Source organism: Linepithema humile, chromosome 8, assembly GCF_040581485.1.
Source record: "Linepithema humile isolate Giens D197 chromosome 8, Lhum_UNIL_v1.0, whole genome shotgun sequence".
NCBI classification, from domain to species: domain Eukaryota; kingdom Metazoa; phylum Arthropoda; class Insecta; order Hymenoptera; family Formicidae; genus Linepithema; species Linepithema humile.
In genome coordinates, this window is record NC_090135.1 from 1405001 (window position 1) to 1425040 (window position 20040).

The window sequence follows — 20040 nt, forward strand, 5'->3', positions numbered from 1 at the left end:
CGTTCACGAGAACGGCGACGATACCGTCGTCGTCTAGGGGAAGAACAGCGACGGTACCGTCATCGGAGAGCGGAAAAGCGGCAACGTATCGTCACCGCTGTTCCGCTAGACGATGACAGTACCGTCGCCGTTCTTACCCTGGACGACGCCGGTGCCGTCGCCGGCGCTGTTCTCGTGGATGTCCTCTCTGTCTCACATCATCGTACCCTTACATTGATTACATTCACCACATATACGAACACACAATAAACACTTTTATTCTAAGGAGATGAGACTTAGAGAAAGAGAAAGAGAGAGAGAGAGAGAGAGAGAGAGAGAGAGAGAGAGAGAGAGATGTCACAAAAAGAAACATTATATATATAAACTACATATATAATAAAAAAAAAATAAAAAAAGGTTATGGCATTATAGAAACTGTCAATATAATAATTATGTCAGACAGTAGCGCAGCTCATACGCGCCTCTTTAGTATTATCCGTGAACTAATTTATAGTGTATTTATCGATATTGAGCACACATTTTACTACAAATACCAAAAATATGTACAATTTTTACATAATACTTCCGATCTCAATTTTAGTGATTCGGTAACATTTTATTATGCAGTGCGCAATTCGCGCTGCTCTTATTCGGTGTATTAAAATCGTTAAACTTTTATAAAAAGCTAAAATTGATAGCTCTAAAAGACATGTTATCCTAAGAGTATGTCAATAAAAATTAATGTTATAAATAACTTTATTTTTCCGAATTTTTTCGACCAACGCGAATTCCCTTTTTGTGTGCTCTTTAATCCTGCAAAAGGATTTTTAATTCTATGCAGGCAGAAAAAAGCTGTATTTGTTAGAAAAAAGTCAGGAAAAATACAGCATTCATGTGGTAAAACAGAACTCCAGCATCCTCTTAAGGATTTAAATTCTATAAATATAAGATTCTTCTAATCAGATCCAAATCACACCCACTCAACATACAATACACACACTGATCGCTCAGAACTTATGTCTTCCGATTCAAACGTAATTCTATAATTAGATCATAAAGATTATTCTATTTAAAGAATATCAAGTAGATTAAATTAATAAATCAAAATGACAAGATAGACCAATCTAAATCAAATTGAAAACCATCAAATCTTCCAGTTCTTTGCTTCAATACATGTATATTACACTATACGCAAACGTGAACACCAAGTCTTACAAAATAAATGTGTCTCAATGGACTCATAAGCACGACACAGGTTCCCGGCGATTGAATGTATCCACATATATTCTGGGTCCATTACAAATTGTTCAGTACACGGATTCCATCAAGTACTTCCATAACCAATGGGAAATGTTGATATATTATTTCAGTCCAGTCTGTAAACATATCATAGTAAGTATCTCAACATTAAATACATAACTGTTATGTACCAAAAGCAGTACACAAATGTCATTCATCCATTTACTAATTTAACCATTCAGCATTGTGCGAGTACAGTGGGAATCGCTCAGTATAATAAATTAAATGCAAAGACATATCGCGTACACCAAGCATATAAAAATACTAGCAACAACAGAGCAAAGGCTGCATGTATCCCACTATTGATCTCATCAGCCTTACACTAAAGTTAATATCCATACATAAATACTGAGAGAATTCTTCTCAGATTTCTACTTAAAATGTCAAAACATTGCACTCTTAATGAGCCATAAAACAAAACTGCATAGATATGCAAGTCATAAAGCGCTGCACAAAATCACTAGATTTCCATCAATATGAATATTAAAGAACTTATTATCAATAATCAAGTTATATCATACTATATGTGAAACTAAATATACAGGTGAAACATAACCTCAAAATAGGTACTAAACCATAGAAAAATAATCTTAATATTAATGCAGTCTCAAAAATAGTAACAAAATCAAACTGTATATATTAGCCAACTGTTAACTGATCTTGCGATCATACGATTATCCAAATTAATTAATTATAAAATCAATTAGCTAGTAAACAGCATCTAAGTGTCATAAAACAAAATAAGATCACTAAATGCGCACCATAACTAAAACAATAAGTCACTCAATAAGCCATTCCAATTATTCAAGTAATCATATTATTACAATATAAATGTTTAACAGATTACAACGGTTATTGGCAGAAGAAGGGTTAAGCATAGAATATGCAATTTTACTTCTTATGCAACCACCGTTCACTCAATTCATATAGATGCACTTATATATGATGTCACATATGTCCTCATTAAATGTATATCAAGTAGATCATTCATTTAAATGATTATAGTATAAATAATTGTGCTCAAAATTGCAAGACCCTGTTCACCTCGTCTCATATGCGCATGCGCTGGAGTCACTCATGCACAATAATTTATTACATTATATGTTAACTAACAAACATATATGCAGGCAACAGGTCATGCATTCAGGCACAATTAAATAAGCAAAATTAGATTTTCATTCAAGTTCAAGTCAAAATATGTATATATCGTGCCTTAAAGACACCGGAGGAAACATAACCTCACTATTCAGTGAGTGAACTATTAACGAAGATAGTTATTAAATATATAGTCAAAATAAGAAAACTTCACCAAAATCCGTATAAGGCATCACTCAAATAACGAATAATGCCTTTTTTTCGTCCATAGGAGCCACAATCCATCCAAAATAAGCAGCACAAGCCAGAGCTATATAAGACGCGTCCGTCTTGCTCCGTGGCCACAAGAGACTACCCAAACCTTTTTTTTTTTTTTTTTTGGTGCTGGGGCCACCCAAGGGTGACCCCAGGGATGGGGAAATCTTCTAAAAGACCCCCTTCCGCGTGCAATGTACAGTCCTAGTGACCGCACTGCGGAAGGGGAGTGTGGGATTCACCACCCCGGCGGAACTTTGCCGGAGTGGCGCCTACCCACTAAAACCCCACCTCTTTTGACTAGGTCTTAGCCTGGTCATTAATGGGAGAGGCCTGGGAATCGCCAACGGCATGTCATCCAGACCTCTCCCTGACCAACCTCTATTTTTAAGGGTTACTCTTCTCCCCCATTAAATGAGGGAAAAGGCGTTGTATTGCCCTATTTCCTCTCCTTTTATCGTCACTCATCTGGGGGAGTAAGGGGGAGTAGGGCAGGTGTTCCGAAACAGGACCCAATTCCCCCACTCCCCTCCCCCCCGACCCTTCCCACAGAGTTACAGCTATCAGACTGGTCCCTCTGGGGGCCTCTCCTCTTCCCTCCGCCCCTCCACTATCATAAGTTTAAATGGGCGGGGGGAGAAGTGGTAGGAGGAGAAGAAGAGTTACCCCCCTCCCCCCTCCTCCTCCCTCTTCTCGGGCTCTCTTTAGTCTCGGGGTCGGGCCCTGAGGCCCGACCTCTATTTGGACTAGAGGGAGCTCGTCCTCCTCCACGCTGTCCCTAACTGGGGCAGACCGTGGGGGCTCCGACTCCCTCTCCGTTGTAGGGAGGGCCGTCCTTTTAATGGAGGGGGTTGTCCTACTGTTGGGCTCCCTTCCCTCTCTGGGCCCGGTTCTCCCATCCTTCCTCGACGGGATAGGCGTTCTCTTGCAGGGGGGGATCGGAAGGCAAATCTCCGACCCCGCCCTGTGGTCCGCCTTTTCTCCTTTAAGTGCACAGACTGGACAGTGAGCAGGTTTTCTGCACTGTGCCAGTCTGTGCCCACTCTTCCCGCAGTTCATACAACATGCTGCCCTGTCCACAACAGACGGGCAGCGATGCTGCAGATGTCCGCGGGCATGGCATCGGTAACAGCGGGATGGCCTGTTCCTGAGTAATTCTACCCTAATGGAGGACCACCCCGCCGCTACCCGGCCCACTTCCGCCGCTCTGACAGCTGCTCTGTCCGGGCATTGCACCCAGACCGAGCTAACGCCTCTTGGAGTGGTGGGTATATTTTCCACCCTAACCTCGTTGGGGGAACAGCCCCCAGCCTTCGCTACGGCCTTCCTGACTTCTTCAGGGTTGAGTTCCGTCGGCCCGATCCCGTGGAGACGCAGATCAAGCCGACGCAACGGCCGTGAGATTTTAATGTCCTCGGACTGGCCGAGGACATTGCACATTGCGGAGGCGAGGCGAGAGGCCTTCACCTCCGCATCCTCCCTGTTTCCTGGAATTTCCAGTAACAGACCTCCCCCGAAGCTGTTTTTCGACTTTATTTTGTCGATCCCCAGCTCCGAAAGGGAGATCCTGTCCCTAACGGTCCTCATAATCTCCGCGAAGGAGCCCTGGTTCCTACCGGAGACGAGGACCGCGGCCGCGCGTGGTAGTGTAAGCAATGATGTGCAGCGCCGCCGATTGAGCGTCACTGTACCCCCTTTCCCGCGGTCCTCGCGACCACGCGCGAGTTATCTAATGCGCTGCGTCTAGCGACCTAGGCGTAGGAATATCCTTAATAAGGGCCAATCAGGATTAGCTGATGCAATAGGCGATCCTTGAGCGTGTCACGGCATGTGTGCCGGGCAATTGCCGTTTGAGCAGTTCGTGTGACAACACGTCCGTCGTGTTTTTCGGTAATCAGTACCACGATGTATGTACGCGAGTGTTAATGATATTAACAAATATCGTTATTGTATTATTGTGTTTGCACCTAATATACCGTCCTGCCTTTTGATCCTGACAGATCCTCGATAAGTAATTTCGAGTGGACATTTATGTAATTACCGGTATCGCCATTGCTATTGTGAGAATAGTGTCGGTCGTAGATGTACGTGCCGTAACCATCGGTGGTGCATCGTACGTATCGCGTAATTACCTAACGTAACGCTTACAGTAGCCTCTTCCTCGCCTTCTTGATCGTGATGGTGCGATCCTGCTTCTTCTTCTCCTCCCTCCTCGCAGAGGAGGGGGGAGGGAGAGGAGCAGACTGGGAGGTGCCGGGCCGGCCTTTCCCTCCCTTCTTGCGTCCTATTACTTTAGTCTAGGGGGGCTCCCGGGGGGGAGGGGGATTCTGCGGGCCTAGACTCGCATCCTCTCCCCCACCCAACCCCGGGGGCGGACCCCCGACATTCCCCATCCTCTCCCCAATAACAGGGGGGGCGGGGAGAGCCCTCTCTCCCTCCCGGGAAACTCCCGTTGTCCGGGCCGGAGGAGCGGTCCTTTTCTCAAGGGCCTTCGGGGTGACCTTTGGGGTCTTTTTCTTCTTCCTGCCTGGCCCCCGTGCTTCCTTGCCAACGGCAGGGGCAGGTGCGGAGATTCGTCCCTCCTCCAACGCATCCATACGCTTAATGAGGCCCTGAAGGGACTCATGAATGGCCCTCAGGGTCAACGCGATGAACGCGGAAATGGGGGAGGGGGGGGGAAACCCCGGTCTCTCCTCTTCAACCTCGACCTCGGGGGCTAATGTTGCCCCCTCTGTCATGGTGATATCTGGGGGGGGGTGAGCCCCCCCTTGTCAACCTCTGTTGGCATCTGTCCGACAGTGGGAGCTCTTCCTCTCCCGCTCTCAGATCCGCAAGCTCCGACTGCCTTTTCTTCAGCCTTGTATTAAGGCTTCGAATATGAGTTTTTAGGGACTCATTTTCCCTCTCCATCGAGGTATACTGGGCCATCCAGTATCCCTGGTCCCCTCCTTTTACCGCTCTGTCTGCGAGGGTACAGAGCACCTGTCTCAGGACGTAGATGCTTATCTTTATACGGCCAATGAGCTCGCCCTTCATGTTCCTGGAACACTGTCTTGTCTTCTCGATGGAGAGGAGCTCTCGATCGAAGTTCTTACGAACCTCTTAATAGAGCCCCTCTCCATTTTCTTGATTTTATGTTGAGCAAGAATCCTCTGCTGGCCAGTGAACGATAAGGGAATTAATGTATCCTCCAAGTTCCTGACCTCGTCGTCACCCGAGGACGGATCCTCTTCCAGCTCCCCATCATCAGGTGGGACTGCGAATGGACCCGTCCCATCTTTACGAGGTCTTCCCTGCCCTCTATTGAGAAGGACAAACCTGTCCTCCTGACCTCCATTTCCCCCTACCCGCCCCTTCGTTGGGGTCGGGGGAGGGATCTCCTCGTCCTCAGAAGAGACGAGAACGTTTTCAAAGTCCATCAGGAGAGGGGGTAATCCCTCTACTTCCGTGGACGGACCCAGCTGGGGGTCACCCCTCTCCGGGATATCCAGAGAAGGGAAAACCCCCACAGCCTCCTCCGCCCCCATCTCGTCCAGAGACAAAGGAGGGGGAAAGGGGGAAGCTGCCTCAACCGCCCCCAATAGCTCCTCCTCTTCAGAGGAGGACAAGGGGAGAGTCACAGGTTTGATTTTCCTCCCCGTCGCCTTTTCTAGGGTTTTGGCTGCCGGTTTTTTAATCGGCGGCATCCCTCCTCTAAGCCCAGAGGCCGTGGGGAGAGAGGCCTCCTTCCAAACACTAGAGGTACCCGGCACCCACGGAATACCCAGTTTTTCGAGCCTTCTCATGGCCCGATCGTTCTCCCGCATGATTGGAGGGAAATCATCCCCTAATAATTCCGCGACAGAGACATAAAGCTCCGCTACGAAAATCCAGACGGCGTCCTCGGCTTTTATACCGAAATCGCCGTATATCTGAGCCACTCCTCTCCACGGATGGAATGCATCCTCCTCTCCCTTATCCCCTTCGCGGATGATATCGAACGCCCTGATAAGGGCATTCGCCACCGTTTCCGGGGATACCCCGTAAGGGAACGATTCGTCCAAGATCTCGAATTCTTCGAGATGTGGTTTGGACGCCTCAATCCCCTCTTCTCTCTCCTCTTCATCCTCTGCGTGATGGGCCAGGAAAGCCCAGAGCGTATAAAAGCTCTTCTTGAGCTCCCCGGCACTCTCTCCGAAGAAGTACGGTTTTACCGCTACTCCCCTTGCGGCATGTTTCACCGTCTCGAGGATCCTCCCCATCCTTTCCTTCGCGGTAGTATGTTCTACCGTCGCGCCCGCGGGGCACGCAACGGCTGGCCCTTCGTTGGATAACGACATACTGGGGGCAGGGACAGTACCCCCAGATACGCCGGCCTCCGGGATCCGAAGCCCATCGGCAGTCTTCAACACTGTACTTTCCATGAAAGTAATTATCAGATGTTATTTGTTGACAGAGTTGTCTTCTCCGGGTTTTTTATCGTGATTTTCCTTCCACTAGGACGATTGTCTACCATGACTATCGAGTTCGTCCTACTCGGGTCTTTTTATAGAGGTTTTACTACCCTCGCAGCCCGTCCTAGCTACGCTAGTACCGGCCCCCGGCCCCACAAACTGGGGTTACGGTATGAATCGCCACGCCCCCCTCCCACGTGCCATGGGGGGCTCGACCGTTATGCCGGAACACCGGCGTGCTAACGAGGCTGGTCAGGCCCCGGATTTTTTCTCGAGGTTTACTCCTCTATCCCGGTGGAGTGAATAACACTCCTAACGGATCCAGGCATCCGGGCGATTGAAGTCAGGGCCGCTAACCCCTACCGGCTAATCGGGACAAGTCCCTTGAGGGGTAGCCGGACCCCCGTTCCCCCCTAAGGAGGAACTGTGCGCTCTTAGCACCGTGAGACGACCCCAGCGGGCCAGCCCCCGGTGAGCCCTTTCACCACGACAAGGTGGCGCACAACGAGAGGGAAGAGTGATGTGCCCGAAGGTCCAGCACGAAGGTTTATCGACAACCTACAACACTGAAACGGCGACCCGAAGGTCGCCCCATCACAAAGGGGTAATTTCAATCATGGGCACCACTCTTTAAGAATCCCAGGTTTATTCAAGGAGTATCCTTCTCCTGGACGTTTTTTTAACCCTTCTCCGGGTCGTTACTCCGAGTCGTCGGGCGCCATTGGCTTGGTAGCTACCTTCGCTACATGTACTAGGTCGTCCATTCCCAGAAGCAACTTGTTAGGGGAGCCGCCCTCACCTCCCAGACGATCTTTGTTAAGCCTGGATCCCGGCCAGCTGGGTATTTCCATTGAGACTTTTCATCAGGAGGTGTTCTCATACCCCCGGTTGTTTAACGAGACTATCTATCCTCGGGGCGATCTTTGTTTAGCCTGGGTCCCGGCCAGCTGGTTATTTCCATTTGGGACTTTTCATCAGGAGGTGTCCTCAAACCCCCGGTTGTTTAACGAGGTTTTCCTTCCTTTGGACGATCTTTGTTTAGCCTGGATCCCGGCCAGCTGGGTATTTTTATTTGGGACCTTTCATCAGGAGGTGTCCTCAAACCGCCGGTTTATTAACGAGCTTTTCCTTCCTCGGGACGATCTTTGTTAAGCCTGGATCCCGGCCAGCTGGTTATCCCCATTTGAGACTTTTTATCAGGAGGTATCTCAAACCCCCGGTTGTTTAACGAGGTTTTTCCTTCCTCGGCTTTTTAGGGCATTTAGGCTGGCTGAGGAGAAAGGGGAGAAGGTAAGAAGGGAGGTGGAAAAGGAAAGGAAAGGAAACAGTCTACAGAGGCCCATTTTGAGGTTTTCCCCTTCAGTTTTTTTCCAGAGTTGTACTTCTCTGGCCAAATTTTAGGTCATAAGGTGAAGTGCAAGCCTCAGAGCCTTTTTTGGGTATGGCGCCCCAAGTTTTTTTAACGAAGTTAAGCTTTTTCGGGTGTGCTCTTAGGTCCCGCATCTCCACGAGTGGATTTGCGGGGAGCCCTGGCACCACGTCAAGGTGGCACACCGTCACCAAAGACCCAAACCTAACCTAACCGTATTTTTTTTTTTTTTTTTTTTCTTTTTTGCGGGGGGGGCAAGCCCCCTCCCGGGGGTAGAGAATCTTCAAAAGACACCCTCTGGCGTGCAATGGGAACATCCCTGCCAGAGGGTAGTGTGGGATTCACCTGGGGCTCGGGCTGCGGAGCCGAAACTTCACCCAGGCGCCTACCCACTAAACTCCACCCCCGTTGCTTGCCCTTCAGCCGTCGTTAATTGGGGGATGGCCGGGAACTGCATCGCATTACATCCGGCCATCCCCCCGACTGCCGGTTTCCCGGCTCCATCTGATAAAATGTGGAGGGGTCTACCTCCCCTCTCCAACCCTCTGAATAAATAACAACCCCTTGGGTTTTTGCCCAACGGTCCCACCTGCAAGGACGGACAGAGGCCAATTCCCCTCCTCAATCCGAGGGGGGGTAGCCCGATTCTGCCCGCCCCGCGGGGGACCCTCCCTCGCCCTTCCGACACCTCGGACCCGGTTTACCCGAGGAAACCCGAGGCGCGGAAAGGGCCCGCACCTTATGGAGCTGGAGGGGAGGGCTGATCCTCTCCCCCCCACTGCCCCTAGGGCGCTTTTCCGCCAGGGTCCGCGAGGACTGGGCCCTCGTGATCCTGGCTCCCTCGCGTAGGCCGACCCCGCTAGGGCCCGGCTCTGGGGGTTTCGTCCGCCAGTTTTTTTCCATACTCCCGATGTCCGTGAGGACCACCCGCGGAACACGCGGGGCGGCCCCACTGGGCACCGGGGGAGGAGTTACCACCCTCTTGTCGCGGGGACCCGGGGGCGCAGGGGGGACCGGAGGACAAAGCTCCGATTTCGCCCTGTGCTTTGCCTCCTTCCCCGCCCTCGTGCAAATCGGGCATCGGGAGGGACGCTGACATGTCCCCCCCTTGTGCCCCTTTTCTCCGCAGTTATAACAGCAGAGGGCCCTGTCCTCTGTGGACGGGCACCTCTGCTGCACGTGTCCTCGTGCGAGGCAGCGGTAGCAGCGGGTGAGCCTGCTTTTTAGCAGACTTACCCCCACCATGGTCCATCCCATTTTTACGGTCTTGGCCTCCGCTGCCTTTACCGCCGCACGCGCTGGGCATTGGGCCCAGACGTTCCTCACACCCCTCGTAGTCGGCCTTAATGGCCCGATTCGGATCTCCGGCTTGGAGCATCCGCCTATGCTAACTATCGCATCGCGGATCTCCTCCCCGGAGACCGACTCCTCGACCCCAGTAAGCATTAGGTCGTCTCTTAGAGGGGTTGAGACCTCCACCCCTACATACCCTTCGAGGGCTACCTTCATTGCGGAGGCCAGGCGACTCGCCTTGACCTCCGCATCTGGGCCTCCATGGATCTCCAAAAGGAGGCCCCCATTGAAGGCCCTCTGTGCCCTTATGCTCGTAGCCTGGGCTACTTCCTCCAGGCTTACCCTCTGCCTGGCGACGGCCATTGCCCCGGCCAGGCTCCCGTGGCCAGAAAGCAGCACCGCCGCCGTGCGTGGGAGGCGCTTGCGACCTTTGCGCGCCTCCACTCCTCTCTTAGGCGCCGCCTTCTTGGGGGCCGCCTCTGCAGGAGTTGGCTTTCTGGGCATGGTGGAAGGGGGTCCAGTCCCACCACCCGCCCTGCCGACTCTCTTCTTCTTCTTCTTGCGCCGGACAACGGTGTACCCTGCATCCGGCTCCACCGCCTCCGGCGCCCTCATCTCCGCAATGGTGGGGCCGGCGGGAATTTCCGACGGGAGCGGGGGAACCCTCCCCGCCCCCAAGGCACCGCCTCCCCACTAATTTCTCTCTTTTTCTTCTTTTTCTTCTTCCTCCCCCTCCCTTTGCTCTTACTCTCCTCCATGGAGAGTCCCGGGAACGGGGGAGGGCAGATGCCGCAGGCGGGGGAGGGGGCATCGCCACCCTCTCCTCTAGCCCCCTCAGTCGATCGCCAAACCCACGTAGGGTGTCGGCAATCCCCGCCAGGCTCGCCGCAATCAGCGATTCGCCCGACGGGAAGGACGGGGAGACCAAGCCTCGCCCCCATCCACCTCTACTATGGCGTTTCCCCCTGCCGGACCAGGGCTAGGGGGAAATCCCACCACCACCGGCGAGACAGGCCTTTCTCCAGCACGGAGATTTGCGAGCTCCGTTTGTTGTTTGCGGACCCGGCGCTGGAGACGGTCGTTTTCTGACCTGCAGGACTCCATGCCTCTCTCCAGCGCCGTGACCCGCTCGCGTCAATAGCCAGGGTCCCCGCCCTCAGAGGCCCGCCTGGCCAACGTCCGAACGACCTCCCTGAGGACGTAGACCCCGAATTTCAGCTTGCCACTGAGCTCGCCTTTTAGCCCAGTGGCCCGCTGGCGCACTTCCTCCATGGAGAGGAGCATCCCGTCAATGCTTACTAGCATTTCTTCGAAGGTGCCCCTTTCCATCCGGCAGATCACCTCTTCTGCCCTCCTCCTTTGCTGGCCGGTGAACGCCGGCGGCACTATTTCCGGTGGGGGAGGTCACCCCACCATATTACCGACTGCGGACAGCGCGGTGCCTTCTACCGCACTGCCTGCCGTCGATGTCCCGTCTGTGGCCCCGCCATAATCCCCGTCCGAGTCGGTGTCCGACGGGAACGACGGGGGAGGGGGGGGTCTAAAAGGGCCCGACCCATCTTTGCGGGGCCTGCCTCGCCCCTTGCGGAGTAACCGCCGCCTGTCACCCGCCTCTCTTCGCAGAGGCCTTGATCGTCCGTGTCCCGGCCTGGGGGAAAGGAGTTGCGTCCCCTCAGGGGGTCCCTCATCCCTGTTCCCCAATAGCTCCTCCATCGGGAGGCCCTCCACCGTGGTTTGGGGGTCAGGATCCCTCCCCACTTCCATCTCCTCTGCGTAGGAGTCACCACCGATAGCTATATCTACCGCGGGGCTCGGAGTCAACCCCGCGGCAGGCCCTTTGTCAGATAATGACGCGGTGGGGGCAGGGACTATACCCCCTTCCGCGCCGGCAGCTGGGTTACCGACCCCCTGCTGCGGTAAGTTCGCTTTACCTTCTGACATTCCAATCATAATATTAATTTGTTCACAGAGTTGTTTTCTCCGGGTGTATTTATCGTGGTTTTTCTTCCACTAGGACGGTTGTTGACCAAGACTGACGAGCCCGTCCTAGCTAGGCTAGCACCGGCCCCCGGCCCCATTAACTGGGGTTACGGTATGTGTCGCCACGCCCCCCCACGTGCCATGGGGGGCTCGACCGTTATGCCGAAACATCGGCGTGCTAACGAGGCTGGTCAGGCCCCGGATTTTTTCTCGAGATTTACTCCTCTATCCCGGTGGAGTGAATAACACTCCTAACGGATCCGAGCATCCGGGGGTTTGAAGTCAGAGTCCCCGTCTCCTACCAGCAATTGGGTTAGATCCTGTCAGAGTCGCTGGGCTCCGTCCAGTCCCTCTACGAGGGAACCGTGCACCTACCCGAGGGGGGGGGGTGAGAGAGGCCGCTCAGCTCTCCCATCCCCCCTCCTACCCTATCTCGGCGCATTCACAGCGCCATGGCGCAGAGGGCGTGGCCTCGGCCTATCGCCTCCATGGCCCCTTCTCCTCCTTCTTTGTGAGGAGGCAGTGCCTCCCTCCCCCCTCCTTTCTCTCTCGGCCTCCTCCTTCCGAGACATAACTGTCTCACAGAAGGAGGAGACCACCTTCCATACACCCTCTCCCTCCAACATTCCCCTAACTAGGGAAGGGAGGGAGAGGTCTTCGCCCACCACCTCGACCAGGACCCGACGCTCCCCGGCCCACGCCGAGCATTCCTCAAGCGTGTGCCGCGCCGAGTCCAGGCCGGCCGCACAGTGGTGGCACCGCGCAGTGCGCTCCTTCCCAATGCGGCACAGGTATTCACCGAAACAGCCATGTCCGGTGAAGACCTGCGCCATGCGGAAGGAAATTCCTCCTCCCCTCCTACCTACCTACCCACTCCCGTAGGTAGGGCCGGATGGCCTCGACGGTCCTGATTTCAGGAAGACCCGGAGTAATGTGTTCGCCCAGTCGGTGTCTCCACTCCCTGAGCGCCCACCTCCGGGCCCTGGCCTTTTTTCTCTCCACTTCCCTGGTGATGTCTTCGGGGGCAATGCCGCTCCGTCCGACCTCAATCGCGCAACGATATGCTTCGGCACGCGAAGCAGCGACTAGGTCGAACGGAAGCACCCCCGCCAGGGTTGTGGCCGCCACGTATGACACCGTCCGGTAACACCGGACGACTCTGATGGCCATGCGCCTGTCCGCCTTCCTGACCAAGGCCATGGCGCGTTTATTGGCCATCAGGTCCTCTGCCCAAATCGGTGCCCCATAAAGGGATACCGACCGGACGGTGTTCGCGTATAAGTGCCGGACTTTGGCACTTGGACCGCCGAGATTGGGCAGAAGGCGACTCAACGCGTTCGCCATCCTGTCCACTCTGGGAGCAAGAGCATCAAAGTACTGTGTGAATTTTCAGAGTCCATCTAGGGTGAGGCCCAGATACTTCATCTTGGACCCCACAGGGATACGGGACCCTCCGACGTTTATCGTTGTCGGGGGTGGTCTCTCTCCTGCCTTCCTATAGAAGAACAGGGCCTCCGTCTTCTGAGGAGCCACCTGTAGTCCCAGGCCCCGTATAGCGCGCACTACGCTGGCCACGGCTGCGGTTGCTACAGCCGCGGCCTCTCTCCAATCCTCCCCCCGAGTCATAACTAACGTGTCGTCGGCGTAACAGACGACGTCACAGCCCGGGGGAAGGACCGCCCGAAGCACCACATCGTACCCGAGATTCCACAGTGTCGGGCCCAAGACGGACCCCTGTGGAACCCCGCAGTACATAACCCTCTCGCACACCTCCCCGTTCCCGTTCCTGTACGAGAACGTCCTGTCCCGGAGATAGTCCCACAGGACTGCCCGAAGATAGGGGAGCAGCTGATGGTGTTCAAATGCTGCCCCCAGACAGCCCCAGGAGAGGGAGTTGAAGGCGTTCACAATGTCCAGTGACACCGCTATTGCCACCTCCCCCCCCTCCAACGCGGCCTCCAAGAAGGAGCGGACGTGGCTTATCGCGTCCACCGTGCCCCGCCCCTCCCGAAAGCCGAATTGCCTCTCACTCAAAGTGGGACCTCCCCGAGACAGGTGCCGGACGAGGCGCCCTACGATAATACGCTCATAGAGCTTTCCTGCCTCGTCCAGCAAACATATCGGCCGGTATGCGGAGGGTTGCTCCGGCGGCTTGTCATCTTTGTGGAAGAGGACTAAATTTGCCCTCTTCCACCGCGAGGGGAAAGTGCCGGCCCTGAGGCAGGCGGTAAAGAGCCGCCCCAGCCGGTCACTTAACACCCTCGTCGCCAGGGCCTACGCCCTGCCGGGGATTCCGTCGGGTCCAGGCGCCTTGGCCGCTCCACCAAGCCTGGCCCGCACTGCGGACATCTTCTCTACCGAGACTGCCGGCTCCTCGGACAACACTTCCCCACTTGATGGGGGAGGGGTGACAAATTCCCCCACAGGGAAGTGTGTTTACAATATTGCCGAGGAGTTCCGGCTTCAGTCTCTCCGCAGTGGGGGGCGCCCTTGGTCTCAGTTTCCTGAGAACTATCTTGAAGGGTCGCCCCCACGGATCCCGGTCCAGGGTGGAGGTGAGCTCTTCCCATGCCCTGGCCTTCGATGTCCTAATGGCGGCCCCGAGGGCCTTTCGTGCGGCACGAAACCCCTCCAGGGCTTCCGTTGTTCTGGCATAATCCCCCCTTCTGCGCGCACGCAGGAATATGCGCCTGGCTGCCGAGGAGAGACGCCTAAGTTCGGCGATCTCCTTGGTCCACCAGTGCATTGCCTTGCCGGGGGACCATCTAGATCGTGGCATGGACGCCTCACACTTTTCAAGAAAATAAGCCAGAGGCGAACTATCGTGGGCTGGCAATTTTCAAGAAAATAAGCCAGAGGCGAACTATCGTGGGCTGGCAATTTTCAAGAAAATAAGGCAGAGGCGGAATATCGTGGGCTGGCAATTTTCAAGAAAATAAGGCAGAGGCGGAATATCGTGGGCTGGCAATTTTAAAGAAAATAAGTCAGAGGCGAACTATCGTGAACTATCAAGTGAAAACAATACTTTAACAACGTTTTACAGATTGTGTGCCTATCCACGAAAGTATATGTATAGATAGTTTATTATACGTAAGAAGCTAATAAGCAAAGGATTGTTATATTTATTTCATGCAGTAAAACAAATAGAGTTAATAAATTATATATAAGATATACAAATAATTAATAGTTAGATGTAATAAATAAGAAAAAAGAAATTGTAACATTTTGTACACATTTTTGTATTTCTTTATTACAGTAGTGAATATTTCAAAGTTATTAATGTTATAAATATTTAAAAATGTAATTAATATTGATATAATGAATTAAATTAAAACTTATATCTTTTTTTACAGGCGTTTGTTGCAGAGGATGCAGGAGCAAACATCACTATTAGTGAATCAGGTAACGAAAAGTAAAAGTAATGATATTGATAACGAATCGTCATGTCGACAATATGACATGAAAAATTCACAAATCAATACCAAAGTAAAGCAGTGTCTCGAACAGCAAAAAGATATGTACAAAGAGGCAATTACAAATGGTATTGATAATGAATCGTCATGTAGACTGCATGATATGTGTGGCGGCTCACCGCCACACCGCTGCACTGACGCGGTATAATACATCGCGGCGCCGCTACGCGCCGCAGGCCTTCTACCAGTTACAAGCTTGCGGACCCACCGCCAGGTTGCGCAGGCGGTGAAGAACCTTCTCGCGATCAAGCTTCGATCGACGAGATATAAAAGAGCTGCTCCGCAGATCTTTCCTCACTCACTCGCTTCAAGGCGAGCTCTCCCCAGGGCCCTTGAACTGAGTCATATTCTGCCTCGGCAGAAGATAACCAGAGACACATAGTCTCGCCGTTTTTCTCACACTGCCTCGCAAGGCGTGTAAAAAGAAAGCAGAGTCCCAGCATCGGCCACGCACTTCAACCAAGCGGCCCGCGGATACTCCACTTTCGCCGTCACCTCCTCAGTCTCTAGTGTGGAAATTAATCCCACTAGAGTTCTGCGTCCGGTTGACTCGACCACCAAGGGACACGCTCACTCAAGGCGACATCCGAATTCGGAGACCTCTCTCTCCTCGGTACACGGAGCAATCCGTAATCCCGAGAGCCGAGACGGTTGCCACCACCAGCACACCAGAGACTCGATCCATCGCAGTACAGACTTCACCGCTCAGAGCCTGCTCAGAGAGCAGTTGTCAGACGGAAGACCACTTCCCGAACGGAGTTCCACCGACGCCGGGAAAGGGGCTGCAACGAGCTAACTCAGTTGAACCGTCCTTTTTAGGACCCGTTCAACACACTAAGACGCGGCCGGTAATTTCTTACCGCGCCCGTCAATTTTTCTTTTAATTCTCGGCCTTACACTCTTGTCGAGAAAGCGCCTCTGGCGCCCTGAATCAAATCAAACATAAAACTTGTACTTTACTCTACTTCTCTGACGAAGAAAAATAAATTACATTTTTCTAAGAAATTGGTCTCAATCTTTCAACCAAGTCGAACACGATCCTTAGGCATTACGCCTATAATATGCATTCAGATAAAGATTCAGAAATCAGTACCAATGTAATGCAATGCCTCAAACAGCTGCAAAAAGCTATGTACAATGAAATAATTACAAATGGTATTGATCAGGAATCTTCATGTCGACAGCACGAAATGAAAGATTCAGAAATCAGTACCAATGTTATGCAGTGCCTCGAACAGTTGCAAAAAGCTATATATGAAGAGGTAATTGCTAATGGTATTGATAACGAATCTTCATGTAGACTGCACGATATGAAAGATTCAGAAATCAGTACCACTGTAATGCAATGCCTGGAACAACAGCAAAAAGCTATGTGCAATGAAAATGAATTATGTGAAGATAATGATAGTTTTGTTATCGAAACCATTGACAAGGACCTTTTAGATACAGATAGTATCCAAGAAAGTTTGCCCGAAGGTCGTTGCATCGTCGATATTTCTTTCATGTGGAATGAGATACACAGAACGTTTGATAATCATCACCGAGGAGTACAGTGCCTATTTAAAGATTGGAAAATCATAAATTCTCGTCGCCGTGGATTATTGACACAGTTGTTCTTCAAATGCCAAATATGCAAATATGAAGACAATATCTGGTCAGAACCCACTGAACTCAAAACCTTGGACATTAATACAGCTGCTGTAGCAGGAACTGTTACAACGGGAATTGGTTATGCCCAGTTCGAAGAATTGTATGCAGCCATGAATGTTGCTTGTATGTCCGAGCCAACTTATATCAAATATAGAGAAAATTTAGTTGATGATTTTCAAAAAACAGCCATAGAAAATATGAAAATGGCTGGCGAAGTTGAAAAGCAACTTGCTGTTGAAAGAAACGATGTTATAAACGGTATTCCGTACATCACTGTTGTAGCAGATGGTAGCTGGATGAAGAGATCGTACGGCACTGCTTATAACTCTCTTTCAGGTATTGGAGCCATAATTGGTTACCATATCAAAAAAGTTCTCTTTGTTGGTATTCGCAATAAATTTTGCGCAATATGTGATATGGCAGAACGAAAAGGTGTCAAACCGAAAGTTCACAAATGCTATAAAAACTTTGATCGTAACGCAAGCTCCACAAGGATGGAAAGTGATGCTATCGTAGAAGGTTTTAAATGCAGCCTCGAAATGCATGGTTTGATTTACAAAACAGTTATCGCCGATGGTGACAGTAGTGTATATCAGACCATTCGTGATAATAATCCATACAGTGAACAGATGGTAACTGTAAAAAAAATAGAATGCAGCAATCATTTGCTTCGAAATTTGTGCAAAAAGCTGAAAAGTGTGGCAGAGATGACTCAGTTAAAAACACAAAAACAACGTGGCTTTGTACAGTTGCGAAATATTGTAAAAAATAACATTTTGAATATTCGAAAAGAGGTAGAAAAGATAGCCGAGCTACGAAGAAAAGAGCAAGAAACACCTCAACATTATAAGGCTGTAGAATTACAACAAGATATATTGAATATTCCTAGCCATATTTTTGGCGAACATAAGCGATGTGAAACACGCGGTCATATATGCAAAGAGAACGAAAATAAAACGACAAAAAATTATGTACCATATCTGAAAGCACACGGTCTGTATCACGGAATAGAAAAAGCTTTCTCATATCTAAGCTGTTATTCCGACAGCTTGTTACTGAATTTTACCAATAATCCTGCAGAATCGTTTAACTCAATAATCTGCAAAGAAATTGGTGGAAAACGCATTCATTTTGGTAAGCGAGGCTCTTATAATGCTAGAGTTGCGGGAGCAATAGTGCAATACAATACGCAACAAGTCCTAACGCAATTGCATCAAAGTATGAGCAAGATTGTTGCACCTATTGTCGAGAATCTTGAAAAGCAACGACAAATTAAAGTTGCAAAAACTAGAGAATCTCGAGAGGCACAGGGAAGACAAAAGAAATGCAAAGGAGAGTCAGGAACAGATTGTCATTACGGTCCGCAGTCGCAAAAACCGGATCTTCCGTCTCACGTATATGAACAACTTCGACAAAACCACTTAGAAAAGTTATTAGAAAATGCGAAAAACTGGCAGAACATCGAAATAGATACAAGAAACCAAAGTGAATCCGAATTATGGTTTTCATTGAGACGAGAAATGTTGACGGCATCTAATTTTGGAACTATATGTCGCATGAGACGGACAACGTCTTGCGCAGCAACGGTAAAAGCTATTTTATATCCACCATTCATTGATAACGCAGCCATAAAATATGGTCGCGAAAATGAAGAAGTAGCAAAGAAAGAATTGGCTTTGAAATTAAACAAAGAAGTGAAATCTTGTGGATTATTCATCGATACTGATAATCCATGCTTGGGTGCTTCTCCAGACGGACTTATTGATGAAGATGGTTTAGTAGAAATCAAATGTCCTCTATCTGCTGAAAATTTAGCAGCTGAAAAAGCCATAGAGACATTGCCTTCCTTAAAAGGCATCTTTGATAAAAAAGATCAGAACAAAATGAATCAGAATCACCGATATTATCAAATTCAAGGTCAGTTAAATATAACACGGCGAGAATATTGTATCTTTGCTATTTGGACTCCAAAAAGCATGAAAATATTGCGCATTGATGCAGATAAAATGTTTTGGACAAATCAAATGCTGCCCTTCTTGACACGCTTCTATAACGAATGTATGCTTCCAGAAATCTTGGACAGTCGTCATAATAGACATATGCCTATCAGAAATCCAAACTATATTATAGAAGCTAAAGAAGAAGCAGCGAAAAAAATACTCTGTCGAACAAGTAGACGAAGAGTAATGGAAAATGAAAATGATATAGAAGAAAGCAAACGATTCAAACTGAACGTTTCACCAATGGAAGCAGCAAAAACCGATGCAACTGTTCTTGTTCTGCAAGATATAAGGGAAGTTATATGTTCCTTTATTTTATATTTTTATAAGAACACTTAGTACTAAAACTTACAATTTATGACTTATGAGAAACATTGTCTCATCACGCAGCGACTTTACTTTTCAGCTGCCCCTGTTTGTATTCGTTTTGGACCTCGGACTCCTCTGCTCGGTGTCGTCCTTAGTTTGGTCCTGGTAGTTCCGGCTGCATCCGGCTACCGGTTGCATTCCCCCTTCGTCGAGAGTAGCAACTTCCTTGGCTGCTGTCGAATCCGTTGAGCCGGAACGACTGTTCGCCTTTTCACGCTTTGCTTCACGACGCCAGTATTTCCGGTGCTTGTCGTCTTTAAAGCGCATATGCTTTTTATCGGAATCTTAAGATGAAGCTTCCTTGTAAGGCATTTGTCTTGTCCCTCTTTCTCTTCGATTGTACTACTGGTGTGAGTGCACCGAAAAGAGCTTTGGTTTCTCGCGACGTGCTTGGCAACGTACGTATAAAATTTATGCGTGATATCCGTTTTCCAATGTGTTTTCCACGATTTCTGTTTCCTGTTGGTCCTCCGGTGAATCTTTGTCACTTTCTGGATCGTTTGGATGTGTGTGTTGTGACTCTTGACAGGTTTCCTGTTGTTGAAGTTCGTAGTTTCTTACTTGCACGGCCTCGTGTGGATCTTCAAGCGGTTTTGCTAAAATCCTTGTTGCCCAATCGGCTTGGATCTCACGTTGAATACGTGAATTTTTTATTTTATAAATCACCGTGAATGGCTTGTGTGTTTGCTGTTCAGGTAATTTATTTTTGTGTATTTTTAGGCTTGCCAACAGCGAAATGATTACGCTTCTTGAATCGTCGTACAGCCTGAATTCGTCCATAATAGATTGTGGACTGTCTTTTATAGTGCTTACATGGTGAAGGACTTTTACTGCTTCCTCTTCGC

General features: G+C 50.2%; 1 protein-coding gene across 1 annotated transcript; it reads right to left on the bottom strand.

Moving 5' to 3' along the window:
• Nucleotides 1-12561: 12561 nt before the first annotated feature.
• On the bottom strand, nt 12562-13047 carry LOC137001531 (uncharacterized). Its single transcript, XM_067360577.1, has one exon. The coding sequence runs from the start codon at nt 13045-13047 to the stop codon at nt 12562-12564; it is 486 nt and encodes a 161-aa protein (XP_067216678.1).
• Nucleotides 13048-20040: the final 6993 nt, after the last annotated feature.